This window comes from Numenius arquata, chromosome 7 (genome assembly GCF_964106895.1).
Source record: "Numenius arquata chromosome 7, bNumArq3.hap1.1, whole genome shotgun sequence".
In the NCBI taxonomy this organism is placed as follows: domain Eukaryota; kingdom Metazoa; phylum Chordata; class Aves; order Charadriiformes; family Scolopacidae; genus Numenius; species Numenius arquata.
In genome coordinates this window covers 36918887-36942223 of record NC_133582.1, presented here as the reverse complement: position 1 = coordinate 36942223, position 23337 = coordinate 36918887, and the positions used below count along the sequence as shown (strand labels likewise).

Sequence of the window (23337 nt, the reverse complement as noted above, 5' to 3'; positions counted from 1 at the left end):
CCTTCCTCTGAACCAGCCTCTTGACGCAAGAGGTTGGCGGACACCCCACATCCTGTACCACAGGCCTCCGCCTACAGCCACGCACCCGGAGACCGAGGCCCTACCCTTCTGCCAGCCGCCTTCCCCCACACCGTGTTCCCTTTCCTTACCGCCCCCCTCGGCAAAACGCCGGAGGAGCCCTGCGCCTCCCTGAGAGAAAGGCGCCTCCCTGAGAGAAAGGCGCCTCCCTGAGGAAAAACCGCCCGCTCGCCTCACACACCGCCCGCCGCCATTTCCCCGCCTCACACTGGCCCCCCTAACCTCCCGCCCGCGCCTGCGCCCCGCGCCCCGCCCGCCCCGCCAGCGCCCCCCAGCGGGCGGAGGGGAGGCAGGAGGGACGCCGCCGCGCTTCCGGTCTCCATTTTACGCAAAGGGCGAGCGGGCCGGAGGTCTGAGGCGGTGCCGCGGGCGGAGGGGCCCAGCCCGGGCGGGCGCGTTGCGGGTACCGGGCTGTTCCCGTCTCCTTTCCTTCTCCGTCGGGCGCAGTGGGAGGGTGTCGGGGCGGGAGGTGTGTGTGTGGGGGGGGTGGGGGTGGGGGTGGTGGTGGTGGTGCTGTGAGGGTGGTTCCGCTGGCCCCGTGGAGCCCCCGTCGCTGTGGTTACAGGAGGGGGCTGAGGGCCTGTGTGTGACGTGCTAAGCCGCCCCTCTCTCTGCTTCTTCTCGGCGGGCAGACCTCGGCCGGTGCTGCCGCCGCCGGTGTGAGGGCCAGCACGGGGATGGGCTCCCTCAGCTTTCCCGGGAAGTTCGCCCCCGGCCGCTGAGCCCGCCGCAGTTTGGAGGGGCTTCGTGTCACCCCCGCGGAGAAGAGGCGGCGGGGGACAGGGCCGGCCGCCCCCGCCGGCAGCATGGACCAAAGCGTCGTGGACCACCCGGTGACCCTCATCATCAAGGCCCCCAACCAGAAGTACACCGACCAGACCATTAACTGCTTTCTGGACTGGACTGTGGGCAAGCTAAAATCTCACCTCTCTAATGTCTACCCCAGTAAGCCGGTGAGTTGTCGGCCAGCCCTTTTTTCTTCATCTTTTGGGTAAGACTGGCGTTGCAGGAACTTCTGGACGGTCCGTCGCGACTTCCCTTGGGTACTCCGCAAAAATAAACAAGGAAGAGCCCTGCTGCCAAACAGCTGTCTGCGCAAAGCCAGCGGCTGGGTCTCTGCTTTCAGGGAAGTTGGCAATATAAATAGCCACCCTTTTATATGGTTTAAGAAGATTGCAGTATAGTGTCCCAAGAGATGGTATCACTTAAGATGCTTATTAATGCTCCACATAACTTTTTTGGGAGCTGGAATTTAGATAGCTCAATTTAAGACTAATTTCCATAAATGTAAGAGTTCTGTCTAAAGTAATTACAGTACTTAAGCAATAAAGTTACTACAATGTAGCAAATTCACTGAGGTGGGGAGCAGGTAGATGTTTATTCATAATATTATTTGAAAACTGCAATTGAACAACCTCCAGAGTTATTTCCTTTTTTTTTTTTTCCCTCTTTGAAGAGCCATTTTTTGGGGTTGGGCTGAAACTTCTGCTCTCGGATGTTCTACAAACTCATATGACAGTTGTGACTGTATTTTGAAACTCAGTATAAAACCTTATATTTTTTTTTGTTCACTGAGGAAAATATGATTTATTTTAAGATTCTTTTAAGTTCTAAATTTGGCAATTAAAAAGAGGCTATGAAAAAACATACAGGTAATAATAGAAAGGTAAGACTGTACCTGTTTAGGATGGCAGTCGTACAGATTAGTATATTTGAAAATTTGTTCCAGAAAACTGTATAAATGGAGTGACTTTACCTCCGTATTGTAACAGCATGCGCGGCCTAGACCTTGCTGTAGAAAACATCAGACAAAGGTTGAGTTTACACAGTAAGTGATTTTTTTTTTTTTTTGGAGGGGTGGGAGGGGAAGGTAAAGTAGTGGCTTTGTGTCTCAAAGGGGTTTTCTGCCTTTTGGAGAAAGCAGAAGAAAAGCAGTCCACAACTTAGGCGGTGTCACTGGTACACTGAGATCTGTCAAGCTGTGTTTGAGTTAGTGGGTTTAGTTATTGCTGTGAGTAATTCTCTGCTGAGAGAGCCTATCTGCTGCGAAGGAAACAAATATATGACTTCAGCTGGTTGCTGCTTCTTCCTCCTTGCTAGAATCCCCTCCTGTGATGTGCTTGTGTTTAAACACTACTTTTCTGACTCGTCCTGTGATCTTGCTAAATCGGGCTTCTAGGAGGAATCCTTAATGAACAACAAGTTTTGGGTTTTTTATGTTGCACTGTAGGTTTTAACCAGTAATATAATATTAAATTTCAGCTTCCTGGAACATCTATGTTCTGTCGAAAGTTGATTCCTCAACATGTCTCTTATTATGGATTGACTAGTTCAGAATCCCCAAAATTGTTTTGGGATAAAGAATGGGGAGTTCCTTTAGTGAAAATTATCTCAGTAATTCCAATTTAAGTTGGATTTACTCTTTTTTCAGTCAAACTAGTAACTGATCACAGTATTTTTATTTCATAGACCCTTTCAAATTAAAGTAATAATGTGGGAAGGGAGAAAGGCCTCTAACAGGATGTCTACTCTGTATAGTAAAATTGAAAAGTGTATTTTTGGCTTGATATGTTTTTGCTGTTGAGTGTTACAACTTTTTTTTTTTTTTCAAATTTGTTTAAAGCTTTGTGCTTTTAGGAGGGTTTCCCCCCCCCCCCCCTTTTTTTTTTCTTTTTAAACCAGATCAGTGTCAAAAGCTTGTCGATAGAATTTTTACATTCCCTGAATGTGATAGGTCCTGGAAGTAACTTCGATGTTATTTTAGGAGTGGAAGAGTACATCAGAACACAGGTGCTCTGTAAAGGTATTGCAGTGTTCTTGGAAGCGAAGGCTGTAAAGCACAAATCAGTTGCTATCACTGCGATGCAGAGTCTTTCAAGTTTTCATGTGTGACTCGTGCTTCATTCTCCTATACCCATCTGTAAATTAGTCAGTAAACTAATGGTAACTGTAAATGTTGTCCTTAAATGTACGATTTATTAAAGAGTATGTCTTCAGAAAATGTATATTAAAGAGAATATCTTCAGCATATTCTAAGTACAGGCAGATTTAAATTGGTTTAGTCGTTACTAAAGTTGGTATGTCACTGAATAAGCTAAAGGGGTTTAAAATAGTACAGACCCACAAACTAACATAACACTAAGGTTTGCATTTGTCAGTATTTTTGTTTTTCTCCTGTGACTGGACCAATTTTTCATAGCTCGAGTACAGCGCTTAGTGTCCCCAAATGAAATATTTAAGACAAGAAAACTTGGGAAATCAACCTGTATGTCTCAATCTGGCACATCTTACATTCAGTGCATTAACTGCTGCATCGTTTGCACCCACCAACATTAATTTAAAATTGCTCTTTCTCATTTCCTTTGGTACCTGTCATCTGGCATATCCTTTGCCCACAGTTCTAACCTCATGTGGTGGGTTGGATTTTTATTTCCTATGGAAGAGAGACTGAGGGACCAAAGTAACAAATGTCTTGTAGCTGATACAGGATAGCTCAGGTTGTCTATGTTTCTAATGGAAGTTGCTGCTTTCGCTTAGGTTTGGTGGGTTTTGGTAACGTGCTGGGCGTAGCTGACTTAGTCTAAGCATTGCAAAAGGAATCTGGCTTGAAAAATAGAAGGAAAAAAACCGCTGGCTCATGAATTCTTGATTTTTCAATACATACCTTTTGGTTTATGATCTGAAAACTGTCTTCCACCTCACTTCTAAACTTTGGGTTCTAGAATCATATTATCTGGTGGAATGTGCTTGCTTCAGAAAATGGGGCCGTTCTAATTATATTTATAAATACATGTAAGGGGTTTTTGCATCGCAGTTTGGGCTAGCAGTGAGTTCCTTGAAGTAGGAAGTGTGGTAGTGAACCTCCTCAGGCAGAGGATGAGTTGAATTCCTTTTCCGTTTACTTTGGCGTATATGTGAATGACTGTATTTTCACATTTATCACCTCTCCTTCCATCTGTGTTGAAAAAAAATTTCACGTCTCAGGATTTTAGGATGACTTCTACCTTGATAATCTCAAGTGGCAATCCTGTAGTGCGCGGTTAGGTGTTTAAGTTACGCAGGGAGGAATATGGTGTTTAAGACCTCATCTTCCCCCATTAATGTCTCTAGCTTAATGTAATTGACAGTACTGAATGTATGTGTAACCTTTTCTTTTGTGGTTTGGTAGGGAGCTGAAATGCATTACTGAAGGCTACATAGGAGTCAGCTTGGAGGGGTCATTTTAATCTAGTAGTTTCTTCTCTGTAAAGTATTAGTATGAAAAAAAATAATTTGTACTGCTCATATCATGTTTGAGAAGGTACTTAATTAGGTGAGGTTGACGAGAGGTTCATATATAAGGTACTGAAGAGAAGAATCTGAATTTGGCCATGTAGAAATCTGTATTGTGAGTGGGACAGGCGGAACAGCACTCCATTGCCATATTGGGTTTGGAGTTTGGGATTTTTTCTTGTTGTTGTGGTGTTTTGCTTGTTTTAACAGCTAATCTGTTCTAATTAATCTCCAGACAATCTGTCTCAGGACCCAGAAACAAGATTTCTGGAACTTTTCTGCTGGCTCCCTTAGTCATTCTAAAGCAACAAGTTTTTAATTTACAGGAAATCAAAGTTTTCTGTAATCTTGGTGCATGCTGGAAATTCTGGTTTTTCTAAGAAGGCCTTTCCCAAATACAAAACGCAAGTAGACTTGTATTCTGTTAGCAGCAAAATGGTGTAGTTCAAAAGAACTTAGTCTGACGTGAGAGGGACAGGCATTTTTTGTTGTTTTAAACATAACTAGAAGCAGTACAGAATTGAGGTTCAGTTCATTGCAGTATTTTATCCCTTCGAGCTGCAAATAACTAGTTCCCCGTGTTTGGGAACTTAGAAAAAAAGTGTATTATGTCACTGTCCTGACACTGTCCAAAACCATGACAGTCACTAATTAAAAATACAGAAAAATGCAGAAAAATACAGAAAATGATTCCACCAAATAAGTGATAAACGGTCCAGTACTGTATGTGGCAGGTTATGCACTCATTTTTTTTTTTTAAGACTTATTTAATCATGAATAGCTAGTATGAGTTTGGGAAAACAGTTAAAGCAAAAGCTTCTCAGATTTAATATGTGCTTTTTATAATTATTTGCTAAGAGTAGCTATAATTTTTTTCTAGTGATATGACCAGACTTCTTCAGGGAACAGACAAGTTCTGCAACTTTTCTGGGTTCTGCTGTTATGGTGAATCTGTAAAAGGCTATTGCAAGAAAAAAAAATGTGAAAACTTCTGTGAAAGCTTCTAATTGCAGAGATGTGGATTTTAGGTATTTGTGTCTTAGTATAAGACTGCAGAGCGGGCAGCAGGAGGCTGGGAGAGAAAGAGGAGAGATGTAAGACTAGCTGTGGGGAAGTTCTTCAGATATTTCATGCTGATGATGCACGTCTGTTCCCCTGCTGCTAGGCTAGATTTCTTCATTTAGCATTTTCTGAAGTTAGTGCTCTCTTTCAAGTGACAAATGCTATTGTCTTAATTTTAGTTGCAAGTAGGAGTTAAACGGAACTGGAAAAAAGAAAGCTGCTTATTCACAGCATGTTAATGACCCACTACTATTAAGACTATTTAAAACTTTCTGACAGCATAAACTGAATTGAGTGGGATTGGGGTTTTTGTTGGTTTGTTTTCTTTAACCAATTCTTTAACCAATAAGGTGCTTATTTCTTTAGTGCGCTGGACATCTTAGGTACCTCAGATTCCTTTTAGAAAGAATTGCATCAAAGTTATTACCTTATGAATAGTGTATTATTTGCTGGTTTTGTGTTTTGGTGTTTTTTTTTTTTTTTTTTAAATCTTTGTTTGCATTACTAAGGTATTTTAAACTGTGAAAATATAAGAACACGAAAAAAAACTCACCAAAGTTGGAAGGCTAAAAAAAAAAAAGTAAATAATTTTGCTGCTTCATGCTTTTTAATGCTTTCCTCCTTGTATCCTCTTGTGATTTTTTATTTTATTTTTATTTTTTTTGGGGGGGTGGGTGGGTGGCTATGGGAGCAGGGACTAACAACAAATTCTGTGTTGGAAAAGATTGAAATTTGTGCCCTCCTGCATATTTTAATTCTCATTCCATCATTCTACTAACTATTTTCTCTTTTGCCCCAGCTACATTTCCATCTACTTTTTCAGCAAGTGCCTGGGAGTAGGAGCAGAGCAGAGAGCAAATCTTCTTTAAAAGAAAGCAGTTGTTGAATATACTTGCTAGTTTTCTTGAGCAGCATTTGCCATTTAAGTGTTATTAATTGTTATGGCGCTCTTGCTGAGTGCATAATAGCAGAATTCTTTTCCAGAATCAATTTGTGAGTTGGACTCGGGAAGCCTCTGAAATGTTTTTAAGGCTATCTGTTGGTGGTTGGCGTGATAAAGGTTTTTTTCATCTGCAAATGTTATCTCCAGCTGCATATCTGTACAGCAGGAAAAAGCTAAATTCCTTTCTTTGTCCCATCTCCTAGTCTACAAAGGATCAGAGACTGGTGTATTCTGGCAGACTGCTTCCTGATCATCTGCAGCTGAAAGATGTTCTCAGAAAAGTAAGCTTTATATCAACACCATATGATACTTGATCAAACCCCCTAAATTTGGGAATTTAGATTTATGTCGTTTAGCTTCAAATTTTCGTTGTTGTATTGAGAGATGTAACCATATAATGTCGATATGTTCAGGAAAATGTATTTTCGAGTATCCCTTGTATGTAGGATCGAGATGCTTGTGGATTGAGGCATGTTAGCGGTTGGTGGGAGAGCAAGCAGGCTATGTAAGTCCCAAACAAGTGATATGTGGTGTAGAGAGACTTCTTTGGGCACTTCCCACTGTGACGTAAACAGAATCATTTAACAGATTTGTGTTGGGTTGGCACATAATTTCATTTCTTGTCCCTACTTAAATTCAAGAACTTACATTAAAAATGGCACTTCTATAAGCACATTAAGGGTAATATATTTATATGCAAACCCAGAATTCTAAATTCCTGAATGGTTTTGCTGGGAAAGCTATTTGTTGCCCTGGTTTCATCAGCAGTTCCTGATGCTCTTTGAATATTCTTGCATTTTTTATTTCTTTTTTTATTTATTCTGCTGATTCATCATGGAAAAAAAATAATTCTAATACTAATCTAACTTTGGATTCTTCAGTCGATGTTTAAATTAAGTCCAAATCCTGAATACACATCACATGTGATGTAGGAAATCTTGAAATACGTGAATTTGATTCTCAAATTGGTTCGAGTAGTTTGGATTGATACTACCAAGTAACAGGGACTTCATTAAGTTAGTTAAGTTCTTAAAAATTTTTAGAATAACGTGATACTTAGGGCAGATTATCAAGAACTTTGTTTCAATTTTGATGGTAACAGAAATCATAATGCATTATGTTGAGTAGTCTTTAAACTCCTTGTAAATCAGGATGCATCAGTAGCTCTGTTTGGAAAATACTTTTGTTTATTAAACAATTGCACGGTTTTTAATCCTATGAAATAGGTAAGCTTTGTAATGCAGTACCTGGCTGTTGGTAATAATACCTTTTTTTGTTGTGTTTTCCAGTAAAAATCAATGTACAGATTGCAGGAGTGCGTTACAGACTTTCCTCCATACTAAATACTAAAATGTAAAGGAGAATAATGCTTTAGTGTCAGCAACTGAACTTCCTTATTAGGTACAGAAAGGGCGATGCAGAGGAATCTTGAGTATTGCTTGAGTAGACTAACGCCGTTGTTACTTTATAATCTTCATTCCGAAATAGATTTTATTAAATTGGATTTAACTGCTTATCGAAAAAAATGATTGAAATTTACCAGGTATAGGTTTACTAGAAAACTGGAGCTGGACTATTGCCAGCCAGTAAATATATATTGTACTAGTTAAAAGTTCATGAAAATGCTTATATAACTTACCTCAAAGCTTAGTTTTTCTCGTTAAGGACAAAATGAAGTCTGAATCCCTTAAATTCCCTTGGCCTGCTTACAGCAGGCTTGTTTTAGCAAAAAGAATTTCAAACTTTGCTTTAGTCCTAGACGAGAAACTTTGCCTAACTAATGTCTTCTTTCACTATACAGGGGCTGTATTTAACTTTAAAGGCATTTTAGTAGCTATAGGCATTGGATTTCATTAAAGAAATTTAGTGAATTTAAAAACATACTCATCAGCCTTGCACAAAGTCAAAAATCTGCTTTTGAATAGGAGCTTTTTGTGCTCAAACTTTTAAGAGCTTTTGGGAAAAAAGGTATGATTGCTCTTAAGTTCAGTCTCATTCTCTGCCATATTTTTTCCTACATGATCATGAATTTATAGCTAATGTTATCTGAGGATTTATCAAATCTTTCAAATTAGCTTTGGGATACTTGCTCTTTGATACTGAACAGTGTCATTTTGCTGATACAAAATACCTTGAGGCTGTAAGTTGTGGCACTCTTCAAACATAGTGATGTTCAACTCATTGTTAAAGAATCACAGAATGCTATGGGGTTGGAAGGGACCTCTGGAGATCATCCAGTCCAACCCCCGGCCAAAGCAGGTCCACCCAGAGCAGGTTGCACAGGAACATGTCCATAGAATCATAGAATTGTCTCCAGGTTGGAAGAGGGACCTTTAAGATCATCTAGTCCAACCATCAACCTAACTCTGACAAAAACAAAACCCCACATCTTTAAACCATGTCTCTAAGCACTATGTCAACCCGGCTCTTAAATACCTCCAGGGATGGTGCCTCAACCACTGCCCTGGGCAGCCCATTCCAAGGCTTAATAACCCTTTCAGTGGAAACATTTTTCCTAATATCCAATCTGAACTGGAGGTCCAGTCCAGGCAGGTTTTGAATGTCTCCAGAGAAGGAGACTCCGCCACCTCTCTGGGCAGCCTCTTCCAGGGCTCTGCCACCTTCACAAGAAGGAAGTTCCTCCTCATGTTTAGATGGAACTTCTTATGTTCCAGTTTGTGCCTGTTTCCTCTTGTCCTGTCCCTGGGCACCACTGAAAAAAGACTGGCCCCATCCTCCTGACACCCACCCTTTAAGTATTTATAGGTGTTGATCAGATCCCCCCTCAGCCTTCTCTTCTCCAGACTAAAAAGCCCCAAGTCCCTCAGCCTTTCCTCATAAGAGAGATGCTCCAGGCCCCTCATTGTTGCAGCCCTCTGCTGTCCCCTCTCCAGCAGTTCCCTGTCCTTCTTGAACTGGGGAGCCCAGAACTGGACCCAGTGCTCCAGATGGGGCCTCCCCAGGGCAGAGCAGAGGGGGAGGATGACCTCCCTCCACCTGCTGGTCACACTCTTCCTGATGCACCCCAAGATGCCATTGGCCTTCTTGGCCACAAGGGCACATTATGTATAAATAGAAATAAATGAAAATAAACTGTCACATTGAGTAAAGCTGTATACTGTAAGATTACAAGTAATACGTTTAGCTTCCTTTGCTTTTCTGAGTGGCGTAAGTTCTTATCTAGTAGGAAGGGAACTAGTTAGGTTAAAGGCTTTTGATGTGGTCAGAATGTTGATCACCTGCGTTCAGTGCTCTCTGGTCAGTGCTTACTGCACCCACTGGTAAGAAACTACACTTCATGTAATAACCAGGCTGTGCTTGGAGCTAGAAACTGATACACGTGGAGGAGTTTCCATGAATGTGAACATGGATAGCCCATGCTAGCAGTAATGCACAATGCTGTATAAAAGCAGTTACCCACTTTTCTTTATTTCTAAAGATTAGAACTGAAAAATGAGTAAGCATGTGTGTTAACATTTATTTTTTTTAATAGTTTTTAAAAAAAACAAACCTCCAAGCCTGGTATTTCTAAATGTCATCTCATTAAAAACTGCAGCTTGACTGCACCCCATTGATTTCAAAAGAGGAGAGAAATTTTTGTTTTTTGTTGCTTTTCTTGTTTAAAATTTGGTTACTGAGGAAGCTGCAGTGTGCAATTTAAATACAGTCATAGCTGTTCTTGTTGCTGTGGCCGTATAGCTTCAGGCACGCTGATGTAATGGGCTGTTCTTATTTGGTACAGCGAAATAGCTGCATGTTGAAGTTTTTAGAGCCTCCATGTTCGAGTGGGGAGTAGATTCATGAAGAATTGGCGTTGGCTGATTACTTGTGTGCTGACATGGCTTCGAGTGGTGCCACTCCTTCCCTTCTTCATTTTCAAATAGTTAGGAATACTCAAGTCCTATCTAGGCCTTGGAATAGCATCCCCTGAGCATGGAGTATCTTGCAGGGGCTCTTCAGTTGGGCATCTGCAGGTTAGGCTTGAGCCAAGCTTAGATGGGAGGTGGAGGCAATGGCTGGTACATTTTTCTTACCTTGGTCTGCTTGTGTCTCCAGCACCTACATTTTTCATCATTTTTCATCATTTACCGTGATGTCTTTATTGATTAACACTCTTCGTTAGATCTCAATGCAAGTGTAAGCATCCTTAACTTAGGGAAACCAAGTCCTGTAAAGGGTTTGAGATTTTTTTTTTCCAAAATAAAAGTTAAAGCTTATGTTATACTTCCTCATGCTTCTCTGTGTGGTCTTCCATTGGTTCTGCTATCTTGGAGTTCTAGGGAAAACTGGGGGTAAGTGAATGTTCAATGTTATCGAAATGTTATTTTTGAAACAGTAGTCTTCTCCTGTGCTAGGCTCAAGTTTTGCTTTATGGTTTCTCTGTTTCGTATAACGTTCCTTTACTGATTGCAAATACAACATTGAAAGTGGATTTTTAAAGACATTGTTAAATATTGTTGTTTTAGCTCTTCAATTTCTTTAATTTTTTAGCAAGATGAATATCATATGGTTCACCTGGTATGTACTTCCCGGACACCCCCAAGTTCTCCAAAACCCAGCACCAGTAGAGAAGGTCATGGAGCTTCACCCTCCAGCAGTAGCTCAGTGAGTTTTGTTTTTTTCATACACAGAACCTGAATTTCTTCTATGCTGAGGAAGCTTTCCAGGAATTTCTCTTTCAATTTTTAAAATTTGACTGTAAAATAGTGTGCTGAAAGCAGAGCATGCCATATGAATTTGTACAATTAGACTGGATTATTTAAGAGTGTCATTTTCTTTAAACAAAGATGACCTTTTTTCAAATTGTAACACCGTTACTAATGATAAACTAACGATTTTTCTAATCTATTCTTTATTTTTAACACTTTTTTTTATCAAAAAGTATGCTTTCCTTTCCATATTCCCATATCTTTGGCAGAAATTGAACAGTGTATGCAGTTATTTGAAAAAAAAACACAAACAAATCAGCAACAAAACAAACCAAGATCTGATTTAATTAGTGAAAATTCATACTGCTGAAGAGAGACCAGTCAAATTAGTGCCCTTGTGGTGAGACAGACAGATGGAGCTTGGCCAGTGTTCGTTCTGCTTGACAGAAACTGGCCAGTACTTACGTAGTAGCTTCGAGGTAGTTGTAGTGTCTGTAAAACAGTCAGTAGTTGACAGCGTTCTTAACGTGTTATTACTTAAGCTGTTCACGGAACGCTTTTGTTTAGAGTATTTGATGGCTTCCCCTCTTCACACCCTCCAAAAACGATGATGTTCCTTGGTCGTACTCTGTTTTATCGGAAGGGCAATTAACATTTCTGTTGATGACTTGATGGTCATCACTGTTAATTCTGTTGGCTTTTGCCAGAGCTGGCAATATCGCAAGGTGACCTGTGAAGGTTAGTCAGAAGGGAACGTATACAGTACCACTGTAGGTATTTCTCATCTGCGGTGCGTTGATTATCAACCTGTCTTCATTCCCCTCTCAGTAGGGTAGTGTCACTGCCTTGTGACAGTCAAAACCGTGAGCAGCTCAAGCAATAGTAGAGAGCAAACAGTCTCTTCAAAGGCTATATTTCTGTCTCTGTTTGCAAGCAGGACACAGGGGGCCTCCTTTGTGATTGTTTATTGCTATGTAGATCAATTTTAAATGTATTTAAGTGACTGTATTAATGATTACTTAAAGCAGTCAGTATGCACAGTGTTAATTTCATAATACTTTGAAGGAAACAACCTAAACCCAAACCTTGAATGGCCTTTGTTCTTCCATTTGTTTATTTTTATTTTCCCTCCACTGTCTAGTGGTAAATTTTCCTTGTTTTCCTTTGTGGGGTAAATGTGATATGGATGTCTTAAGTAATTGCAGCTCCTCACTTCCTGAGTTGTCAAAGTTGAAGAGGATTTTCCTACTGAGTAAACATGACCGTAATGCTTAGCAACAGGATTTGGAGATTTATTAAAACGAAAGTACTGCATCTCAACGGCCAAATTGCAGTCTTGTTATGGTGACAAATAAGCTAGGAGAGCCAGCTGTTGTCCTGCTTCCAGGGTTAAGTGTTGATCTTAGAAGGCATTGAAGGTGTGACACGCTAGTTCTAGGTGTGTTTCTGGGAGCCTCAGTAGTTCCCAGGTACTTCCCTATTCTCACCCCTTGCCCCCTCCCAGCAGTGAGCGCAGCAGTTTGGATTGGGCAGCTGACACCATGTAGAGGGTGATGAGCAGAAGGGGAAACAGAAAACAAGAAAAGAGGAATGGGATTTTAAGCCACTGTAGGCACTGTTGTCTCTGAAGTCATATCCTGAGGTGGTAGTTACTTTGGTTAATGGTAGCCACTAGAATTTTTGTTGCTGCTAAATATTCTTTGGATTAAGCATTAGTTTGGTTCAGTTTTTTGAAACTTTGATTCCCAATGACTTGTGATTTTTCTCTGGGACCTGTCAAGCATTGAGTCTTTCTGAAAACTTCACTTTTTTTTTTTTTTTTAGATGTGTACCTGAGTGCAATTTTGAATTTCTGTTTCTACTAAAGGCTTGCCAGAACCAATAAAGCCCCAGAAGACTTGTGTGGTGCTTATATTCTCAATAAAACTTGTGACAAAACTTTAAGGCAAATAGTTTTTTCAGACACAGTAGTAAATCTTGTAACTGGCAAAAAGATCTCCAACCTCAATTTTATTTATTTTTAAGAATTTGGACTGTTCTGGATCAACTGCTGCCTCGCCCACAAACCAGGAAGCTTCATCTACGTTGTCGAACACTAGTGCGGATGGAGTGAGGCATCGTAATCTTCCACAAGCGCAAAGCAATCCCACACCAAGCCACCAGTTCCCTTATTTAATGCAAGGGTAAGTGAGACTGAAGTAGTCCTCAGCTCTTTGATACTCTTTAAAGTGCTTTAAATGTTCGGTTACAATAGTGTTTCTTTCACAGTCTGCGTAATGATTTGGCTAGTAGTCTTGACGTGTAACTGGCATTTAGAAACATATCTAGTATCAACATTAAAGTTTTTAGCCAGGAGTCAATCAAAGAGTAAGTGTTCTTGGTGCCCCCCCTTCAGGCTGTTATTTTTTTTCTTCATGCTTTCTACCCTCAACTTTCTGTTGATAATTATTATTATACTGTAATATTTATCTAGGGGATGTAGTTAGTAAGGTAACTGATGAATTACTGCTTCTGGTTGCTTTTTCTAGTCCTTTATTGTAATCATCAACACTAAATTCTTATCAGGATATGGTGGTTCTTAGTTTTTGACACATAAGAGATGTAACTCTTCACTTCTCCATATTGGATTCAACTATAGAAACGATATGCAGGTGTTTTGAGTGAGTACATTTAAGTGCTTGTGTATCATCTACAACAGAATTTTTAAGTACTTTCATACATACCAATGGAATGTAACCAGTCTACGCCTCTAGATCAGATCTCTTATTACATAACTTTCAAGATTCCGTAAGTTTTTTTGCACTTAGGAAGAAGCTTTAGAAATTTTTAACCCATGTGACCTTTGCGGCTTCTTAAATTTATTTTGTTTTGTTTTAATTTTCTTCCAAGAGAAAAACGGGAGGATAGTGCGTTCTGAGATGATAGCTGTCATTTCTTCAGGGAACATCTTAACCGTTTCTTTCTGACAGGGCGTTCTCCCAGTGCTATATAAATTCCAGAGATTTTCTTTGGAGAATGTTGAAAAAAACCAAAACAACCATGAACCTGCCAACAGTAGCAATTGTTTCTGTCACTGGAAAAAAAACAGATGTCAAGAACTGTTACACATTTATTTTGTTTCAGTTCAATTTACTTGCTTTCCTGTTAGAGTTAACCTAGGCTTTACTAGTCTTACTAGTTTTCAGCCTTAATTCCTTCAAGTCCATTTTATTATTTATTTGAAATGTACTGTTTGCTGGGAAGAAACTGCCTTTGCAGTGGGTGGAGCGCTTACGTTATTCTGACCACGTGCATCTCGGCAGATGTGGTTATACTTGCCTTTAATGACAAGGCTAGACAACACTAGGTTGACTGTCAAGACTGCTGTTTGGTGTAATGTAAATTAATACCGAAAGCATTTTATTGTCTGTTGTGTAAATGACTAATCTGTAAGAAGTTTTAATGCTTTTCTAATTAGCTTTTCACGTAAGCATACCCTGAGAGTGAGTTTTTCATCAGTATGCATGTTGAGGTGAATAGCCTATGGACTTCAGAAAGGCAATGGAGCCACTGCTCAGTGTTTTACCTGAAAGAATTCAATTAAAATACAGTAGGAAGCATCACTTTGGAAGACATTAGTGTGTGGAAAAAAGAATAAGTGAAATAAAAATACTAGGTCTGTGTATTGGCAGTTAATGTGGATTGAGAGGAGCGGATCTGTAAACTGAAAGAGGTGCTGAGAACCAGACATCAACACTGCATTTATTTCAAGGTTTTCTGTCTTACGTGGACTATCTCTAGTCTGGTCACCTGGACTAGGTGCCTGTTTGTGGCTAAAAAGCATTAGCAGTGCACAAATTAGTCACATCTTTCAATGTAGTGTAATCCAAAAGGAATGCAAATGGTGACTCAAGAGCATTCTGTGGTGCGAGCAAAACTGTAGTAAGATGAAGTTACTGGAGACTTCCTTCAAAAGTGCAGTCCTGACCTGAAAAGAAATGCCAAAATAAATGAACCCTAAATAATATTAGGCCTTTTTTTGTAAAAATAATAATTTAACGGAATGCTGTCAGAACTTAGGGTAGATCCTTGCTGCAGACTACTGGGCACTGGCTGTGCTCCACTCCAAATAGTCTGTCCCAGTGCCTGCTGTAGTTGCTGATGTCTTTAAAAAAAACCTTGAATGCTTTCAATGATCTTCTCAGATGCATCTGCTACTTCTATTCCAGCAATAAGAGTTGCCTTCTGGTTTTTAGCTGCTCTCTTAAACATGTTTTGGGGCAGTGAAATGTAGCTTTAATGTAATTTATACACAGACTGAGACTTATTAGGACCAATGAAGATCTGTAGCTGAAATTTGTATTGCCTTGTGGATTATTTTTTTTTTTTTTTCATGACCAAACACTTTTGTTCTAGCTGCACAATGGATTATAGGCTCTGCTGATGGGTAAAGGTCTCCAGATATTTGAAAATGTACGTGAGGGGCAGTTTTCTTGAGCGTTTTGCAACACTTTCATTAGTAAAGTAGCTTGTACATGTAAGTAAAGTGAATGTTAAATGATTAAATGATGGTTTTGATGGCTTTTCAGTTCCTGGCACAGCGCTTCAATGTGCGCTTTGAAAACACTTTGGGAAAACAGCTAACTTGGATTGTTATGGAGAAAGCAATTTAAAACTCCATGTTGCTTTTGAATTTTTGAAAATGCTGTTTTCTAAAACTCTAGACTTGAGATGGGACTTGGCAAGTAATTTGTATATCTGCCAAGTCAGTCTTTCGCTCTGGAGAGCGAGCACAGCGTTGTCTGCTCCTGTGGAGTTAGTTGTGGGTCGGGGCCCCACTGCGCTACGCAGATACAATCAGAACAGATGGGCTTGCGTCCTGAAGTGGCTTGTATTTCAGATTGGAGAGTGCTTGGAAGCAGTAAACAGGCAAGAAATATCAAGGCAGGGAGATTATTTGTCGAGTGTGGGCAGCCCATCTAATGAAATGGTTTTGTATTGCGTACATAGTGATGTTTGAAAGTGAACAACGAAATGGCATACTGACAGCATGCAGTGTGTTCTACCACATAAATACTTAGCTTCATCAGAAGCCTTTGCTTGGTTTTTTTTTTTTTTTTTTAACAAAAAAATTACAACATAGCGGAGGATATTGAAATACCACTTCAAGTTGATATTCCAGGCTCATACGAGACTAGCATTAAATGAGATGTCTTTGTGAGTCAAGGTCATTAAATAAATGCAGTTCTTGTCAGTCATGCAGATGACAGATTGAGCTGTCTGGAAAAAAAAAAATCTTATTTTTCAATTAGTAGTGAATAGTATCTTCATGATGACAGGAGCTAACTAGTCTGACCTTACCCTCAAATTGAATCCCAGTTAGCTCGTTTTAGGTATCTTTCATAGACCAAAAGAAGTAATTCTGAGCTTTCTAGCCATTTAAGGAGTAGCATGCCTTTCTTTTCAGAGTATTCTCAATCTACCTCTACCATTTGAACCTTAAAAACAGTTTTCTTACTTATCGCAGAATGCTATGGGGTTGGAAGGGACCTCTGGAGATCATCTACTCCAACCCCCTGCCAAAGCAGGTCCACCCAGAGCAGGTTGCACAGGAACGTGTCCAGGCAGGGTTTGAATGTCTCCAGAGAAGGAGGCTCCACCACCTCTCTGGGCAGCCTCTTCCAGGGCTCTGCCACCCTCAAAGGAAAGAAGTTCCTCCTCATATTTAGGTGGAACTTCTTATGTTCAAGTTTGTGCCCGTTTCCTCTTGTCCTGTCACTGGGCACCACTGAAAAAAGACTGGCCCCATCCCCCTGACACCCACCCTTGAAGTATTTATAGGTGTTGATCAGACCCCCCCTCAGCCTTCTCCAGACTAAAAAGCCCCAAGTCCCTCAGCCTTTCCTTCTAAGAGAGATGCTCCAGGCCCCTCATCATCTTTGTAGCCCTCTGCTGGACCCTCTCCGGCAGTTCCCTGTCCTAACTGTTCTACTGGATACTCTTCTGTCCTCCAATCTTGGAATGCCTGTGCCTATCCAATTTGCTTCTCTGCTCTCATGCTGTTGCTGCCATCCATCCTTTTGAAATACTTCCTGTCTCTCTTTCCTCCTTTTGGAAAAATATGAGGAGGAAAGCACATGGCTATTTTCCTTTTTAACAGCAAGCTGGCTTGCTTCGCCAAGAAGAGTGTCTTCCTTTGGGAGGTTCTTCTCACTGAAATGTTTTAGGCTGTGTTTAGAGCTGTTCCTGAGTTTCAAAAGCTAACTTGATACCCTGGCAGCAGTGATAGCTGTGTAATTGATAACATCTGCCTCATTTGGATTTTTGATGAGCAAATAAAATACTGCTGATCTGGTTGGCATTCCAAGGCAGAAGCCAGTTCTTGAATATTGATGTCTCCTTTTTCTCATTAGTGGAGTCAGATCTTGAAAAGCTAAGTCTCGCTTATCAGAAAGTTCCATCTCCTAGAAAAGCCATTGGGGAAAGGGGGGGGGGAGGGGGGAGGGGAAAGATAATTATGCACCAAAATATTTGAATGGGAAAGGAGGGAACACGACCTAAACTGAAACCTTCTGTGGTTTGTCTTGGTTGACTGGTTTCTTAATCTGCTGTTAAGCTTTCACACATGAGGAAAGCGACTTTTGAAAGTGTTTGGAAGAAAGCAGAGGCTCAAATCCTGTAGGATTTCTAAAGATGTATCTGTGAGGGAGAGCTATTAGCCTGAGGCCTCTCAACATTTGTTGAGCTCAACTTGGCAGTTTTAAAGAACCGCCCTAAAAGTCTGTAACCCATGAGAAAAAGAATTGGTTCATTCCTGCAGTACTCGGGTGACGTGGGGCAGCGCTGCTCATTGGTGACTGAGTTGGAGAAGTAGGTGTGGTGAACAGTGACTGGTCCTGCCTGTTTCCATCCCCATGTGATGTTCTACCTGCTCGAAATGGAGACGTTGCTCAGGGATTTGTCACAACATAGTATTTAACAGCACTTATGTGGAATATTTGAATCATCTTTACGTTTTGAGGGTCAAATGTTTAATGAGGGTCGGTGTTTTATGAATTTTGGAAGAGTTCAGAGGATAGAAAAACACGTTCTTTAAGCTTGCAGCCATAAAGTTAAAACCACAGTTGATGTTTTTCAGTAGCAGCTTCATAGCTTTGCGGTTCCAGCACATTAATTATGCATAAATAAGTAGCATCAGCAGGGCTGCCAGTTCACCCTTGCAATTTTGGAAAGAAACCTAGAGTATTGCCTATGGTTATCTCAGTTTATATGTGGTATTAGGAAAGTACCTTTTGCTTGCTTTTATTTTCTTTCTTTTCCCCAAAACTGTTATCAAACCAGGTTATGACTAAATACAAACATAACAGTTTTAGCAGAGATCATGGAGTTGCGTGGCAGGCTCTTCTCCAGAATCAAAGTGAAATACATATTCATGTGTAAGATTGGAGAAAAAAAAAAAAAAGATTTTAATGTCTTCCTCCCATCTTTCATTCTGGGCATGTCTTGTATATCTGAATGCCTGGTAGACTAATGAAATCTCTTGGTGTGATATCTTTGCAGGGAGTGCCTTACTTAGGGGACAGGTGTAGTCTGCAGTACAATTACAGCAGTCTCAGCTTTTGCTACCTGCAGTCTGAATAAACTTTTCTTCATGCTTTATACTCTCATGCTGTCCTGAAAGATGTCCTGGTTTACTACAGTTCACTGCAGCAAAATCTTTGGGGAAAGAGTTGGAAATCTTGCCAAAACATGCTATATGCTCTAGGAGGTAAGAGAGGCTAAGAAGTTTCAAAGCAGATGAAACCAAACCTAAAAACCGATGTATAGGAGCTTTGTATCTCTTGCATGTGAACTGGAATTAAAAACCCAGAGGGACAAGGATCACTTATCCTCGAAATATTGGGGGGGGGGAGTAAATAATTTATAGAGTTCCTAATTGCATTCTTCAGCAGCTGTATTTGAAAGATTAGTTTGTTGTCTTTGCTCATGTTCAGTTCTTCATGTCTTTTATCACAGTAGTATTTAAGGTATCGCTTCTAAATAAAGTTATAGAAGCTACTAAGTTTTACCTTTACAGTGCTTCTAAGGGTGACCTTTGAACTTAAAAGGAATTGTATGGAAGAATTTCTGCAGTTATATACACAATTTTGAAAAATTCTCCATGTGGTTTTTGTCCTAGAGATGCAGCTAGTGACAGACACCTAAGTACAAAAACACAAATCCTCTTTCTATACAAATAGCTTTGTTTATTAATTTCTTGTGTGAAAATATAGTAGTCTTTTGGAATGGGTGGGATGATCCTACTACATGTTGTTTCAGTGTTATTTCAGTGTATTGTTGTAGGAGGCCAAATCAGAGAAAGAATGCTACTTTAATTGTTTTTTAATATTGGTTTATTTTATAATTGCGGCAATTTAGAACTGAATATTTTTCTTTAAATCCTTTTATAGCAATATAGGCAACCAGTTTCCAGGCCAAGGTGTTCCTGCTGGATTTTCTGTGTATCCTGCATTCAGTCCCTTACAGATGATCTGGTGGCAACAAATGTATGCACGTCAGTACTACATGCAATAGTAAGTCTGCATTATCTTAGGTAGTACTAAGTTACACTAATGAAAGGAAGGTATTAAAAAACGTCACTTGCAGGATGAAAACATCTGTTTTTTTTTTTATCTGACGGTGCTGTTTTACAGTGAATTTTCTCTGGCAAATTTTAAAATCCAGTTTTGGATTGGAATTAATGTATTAATGAGTAAAGATTTAAGGGAAAATGCAGATTTTTTTTGACATGTATTACATCTACGACTTTGTTTTTTATTACCGTAGAAAAGAAGACAAGAACAGACTTACAAATTTTGATGCATGTGTTTCTGACAAACTAGTTTTATGTTTAAATTTTTAGCCAAGCTGCTGTTTCAGCCCAAGTGACTTCCAGCACTGAGCCAGTGAGATCTGCCGTTGCCCAGGCTGTCAACTCGGAACATGTTCCTGCAAATGAGCCCGCAGCAGCGCCAAATGTAGCCGTCCAGGAGAACAGGCCTGTAAACCCGAACGTTCAGATGAACGCTCAGGGTGGCCCAGTAGTGAATGAGGAGGACTTCAACCGGGACTGGCTGGACTGGATGTACACATTCTCTAGAGCAGCGATTCTCCTGAGCATTGTATACTTCTATTCTTCTTTCAGTCGCTTCGTCATGGTGATGGGAGCCATGCTGCTGGTTTATTTGTGAGTACAACAGTTGAGTACAGCCGCGGATCTGATCTGTGGAGTATGTTGCTGGTGTATATTGCATTTAAACTGTAAAAAATCATCTAAATGCAAAAGTTCAGGCGTTGGACCTTTGCAGCATGTTTTAAAAAAAAAAAATTAACTGAATTTCAAACAAGCAGAGAAGCTAATAGGAAAAAAGCAATAATTCTCAAAACATTTACAGTAAGTTAATGGATTAGTATTGTAGAAGTGTAGAGTTTTGGGATGGAAATTTAGAAAGTGGGGGTGAGGGGAAAGAAGTTCATATAGCTCAAGCATATGCTTGCATAAACTTAAAACATTTACTACTTGGATATGGAAGTAAAATTGCTGAGCTAAGCTCACTTATTTCAAAAATAACATTCGGGATTTGTGCAGTAAATTCTGTTAAGTGGAGGTGAGGTACTGCTACTGGAACGGTGAGTGCTACATCTGGTAGAATTACAGGGACTTTAATTTTTTTTTTTACCTTTGTTTTATGAAGAAACATCAGCACTATTGTCAACACTTCCCTTTATAGCTGAAAATACCCCAGTGATGTCAGTAGAAGTGGAAAATAGCAGTAATGATTGATACTTTGGACTAATGTAATTCATTGAGAGATTCCTTACACTGTAGTCCAATCCTGACAAGGGCTGTTCTGTTTCTCGTGCAGATACGATAGTCGATAGTTGTCCAGTTCTGGGCTCCCCAGTTCAAGAAGGACAGGGAACTGCTGGAGAGGGTCCAGCATGATGAGGGGCCTGGAGCATCTCTCTTAGGAGGAAAGACTGAGGGACTTGGGTCTTTTTAGTCCAGAGAAGAGGAGACTGAGGGGGGATCTGATCAACACCTATAAATACTTCAAGGGTGGGTGTCAGGGGGATGGGGCCAGTCTTTTTTCAGTGGTGCCCAGTGACAGGACAAGAGGAAATGGGCACAAACTTGAACATAAGAAGTTCCATCTAAACATGAGGAGGAACTTCTTCCCTTTGAGGGTGGCAGAGCCCTGGAAGAGGCTGCCCAGAGAGGTGGTGGAGTCTCCGTCTCTGGAGACATTCCAAACCCGCCTGGACACGTTCCTGTGTGACCTGCTCTGGGTGGACCTGCTTTGGCAGGGGGTTGGACTAGATGATCTCCAGAGGTCCCTTCCAACCCCACATCATTCTGTGATTCTGTGAAATCAGAATACATACGCTTTAAAATGTAGGAGAGGCTTATTTAATTTGCAACGGTAATGTGGTTCAAGCCTTAGCTGAAGCTTTAAATTCTCTTTTCCACAAAAAATAAACTATGAAAATTAAGGCTGCCGTTGAAAATTAATAAAACTTAAAAATTGGGAAGAGAGCCAAAAGAAGTGTTCTACATATTTGATCACCTAATCATGGTAAATTTTTCATCTTCTGGAGCAGAGGGCTGTGAACAGCACTTCTGAAACCTAAAAGAACAGCCCTTAGCGTGACCCTTTTCAGCCCAGACATCAAAGAATAGCCATTTGATCTAGAAGTAAGACTTGCGGAAAAATACATGCGATTTCATTCGTTTGAAAGTACTTGAAGAATTGACTGCAATAGTTCGCTGTATCAAAAAAATCTTTTTATTCCTTTCAAAAGAGAGGTCTTCAGCTGTTCCATTTTCTTACATAGACACCAAGCAGGATGGTTCCCCTTTAGGCAAGAGGGAGGCCAGCAACAGGCAGCCAATAATGTGGAAGTGAACCGTGATGGGCAACACGCAAATAATCCTGATCTTGAGGAGATGGTGAGTAAGAGAAGACGTCTTTTGAGACTCCTGGGTATTATATTACCAAGTAAAGCTATAATGCCTGGACAGAAAGTCAACTTACATGAAACGTAGTGGGTTTAACTGGAAAGCTTGCAGCGTTGTCCTCAGTGTTGTGCCTGCTGCTTAAATTCTGTGTTTTTCCAGTCTGACAGTTATTGATTGTCTCTCCTTCAATCACAGACTTTCTTCATGCTAGTTATTCTTCAGGAGGTTGTTCTGAGAGCAGGTGCTTAATGTTGGAAGATACTGCTGGTTACCTTGTCAGAGCTCTGAAAAGAAGCAGTTGAATTGCTTCAATTTCTGTTTTTTAAAGGAACGACTTATGGATGATGGGATTGATGAAGAGAGTGGAGAAGACGCAGGTGAAGATGCCAATACAGAGCAGCAGCCTGGTTTCATGGCTTCTGCTTGGTCCTTTATCACAACCTTCTTCACGTCGCTCATCCCTGAAGGGCCTCCACAGGTTGGCAATTAAAGTGGAAAAAACTGTGTTGGGCAACCTCGGTAGTGATACGTCTAAGTGGAGCAGATCCTAGAGAGTGTTTTAAATACAGTGCAATTTCTGAAAATTTATAATGTTATCTTTTTGATCATGGTGTACAAAAATGTGTATTTCTTTTTTTTTTTGGCTTTCTCATGCATTGAATATTTTAAGCACAAGTGGACTACTAAATGCTTTCTTTAAGATTCTTCTTTTTCTGAAGAATAAAATGTAAAGATAATGGTCTTCCATGTTTTACTTTAATTTCAAATGTGTATTATACTGAGGCAAAAAGCTTGTACTTAATCTGCACCATTACCTCTTTAAAGAGCTGTTAAAAAATATGAATGTTGACAGACCTTTCCAAATGCTGTCTATTCATCTGAAGAACTTTAATGTATCTTGTGTTAGTTTTATGCAGGGTATGAATTATCACTTGGGATTTGGAGTTTATATAATTCCTGAAAGAGTGCTGTAAACGCAAGGATTACTTGTTAATGGTGTGTTGTCTTCATGCCACAAAATACTAAAGCCTCTTCTTCATACATCTAGAGAGCTAAAAGCTTTTTCCTGAGGCTATACTGAAGTTCATTCAAGTTGGAGATGTTTGACAGCTCTTCAAAGACAGTTGACAGTGATGGGCTAGACCTTTGTTTGATACATACAGTGCTTTTTAAGAAAAATATAACTGTACTGGGGTAAAACATGTACATTAGGTTTTTTTTAAATAAAACCTGTTACGGTAACTCTTTTGGATGTTTATATGCATATTTGAATGCAAACAACTAAATACTGCATCATTGAGTATGAGGATATGATTGATTCGAGAGTGGAATAAAGTTATCATGGTGGCATTACC

General features: G+C 40.2%; 1 protein-coding gene across 3 annotated transcripts; it reads left to right on the top strand.

Moving 5' to 3' along the window:
- Positions 1-383: 383 nt before the first annotated feature.
- On the top strand, positions 384-23337 carry HERPUD2 (HERPUD family member 2). Of its 3 annotated transcripts, XM_074150428.1 has the most exons (9): positions 384-481; positions 711-1031; positions 6559-6636; positions 10847-10960; positions 13030-13187; positions 19434-19556; positions 19886-20209; positions 21859-21973; positions 22311-23337. In XM_074150428.1, exons 2-9 carry the CDS (start codon positions 885-887, stop codon positions 22470-22472), a joined length of 1221 nt encoding a protein of 406 aa, XP_074006529.1. In that variant the 5' UTR covers positions 384-481; positions 711-884; the 3' UTR covers positions 22473-23337. The 3 variants fall into 3 exon arrangements, with proteins under 3 accessions (XP_074006529.1, XP_074006530.1, XP_074006531.1); XM_074150429.1 differs by lacking the exon at positions 6559-6636 and having other exon boundaries at positions 405-481; XM_074150430.1 differs by lacking the exons at positions 384-481; positions 711-1031 and adding an exon at positions 1839-1906.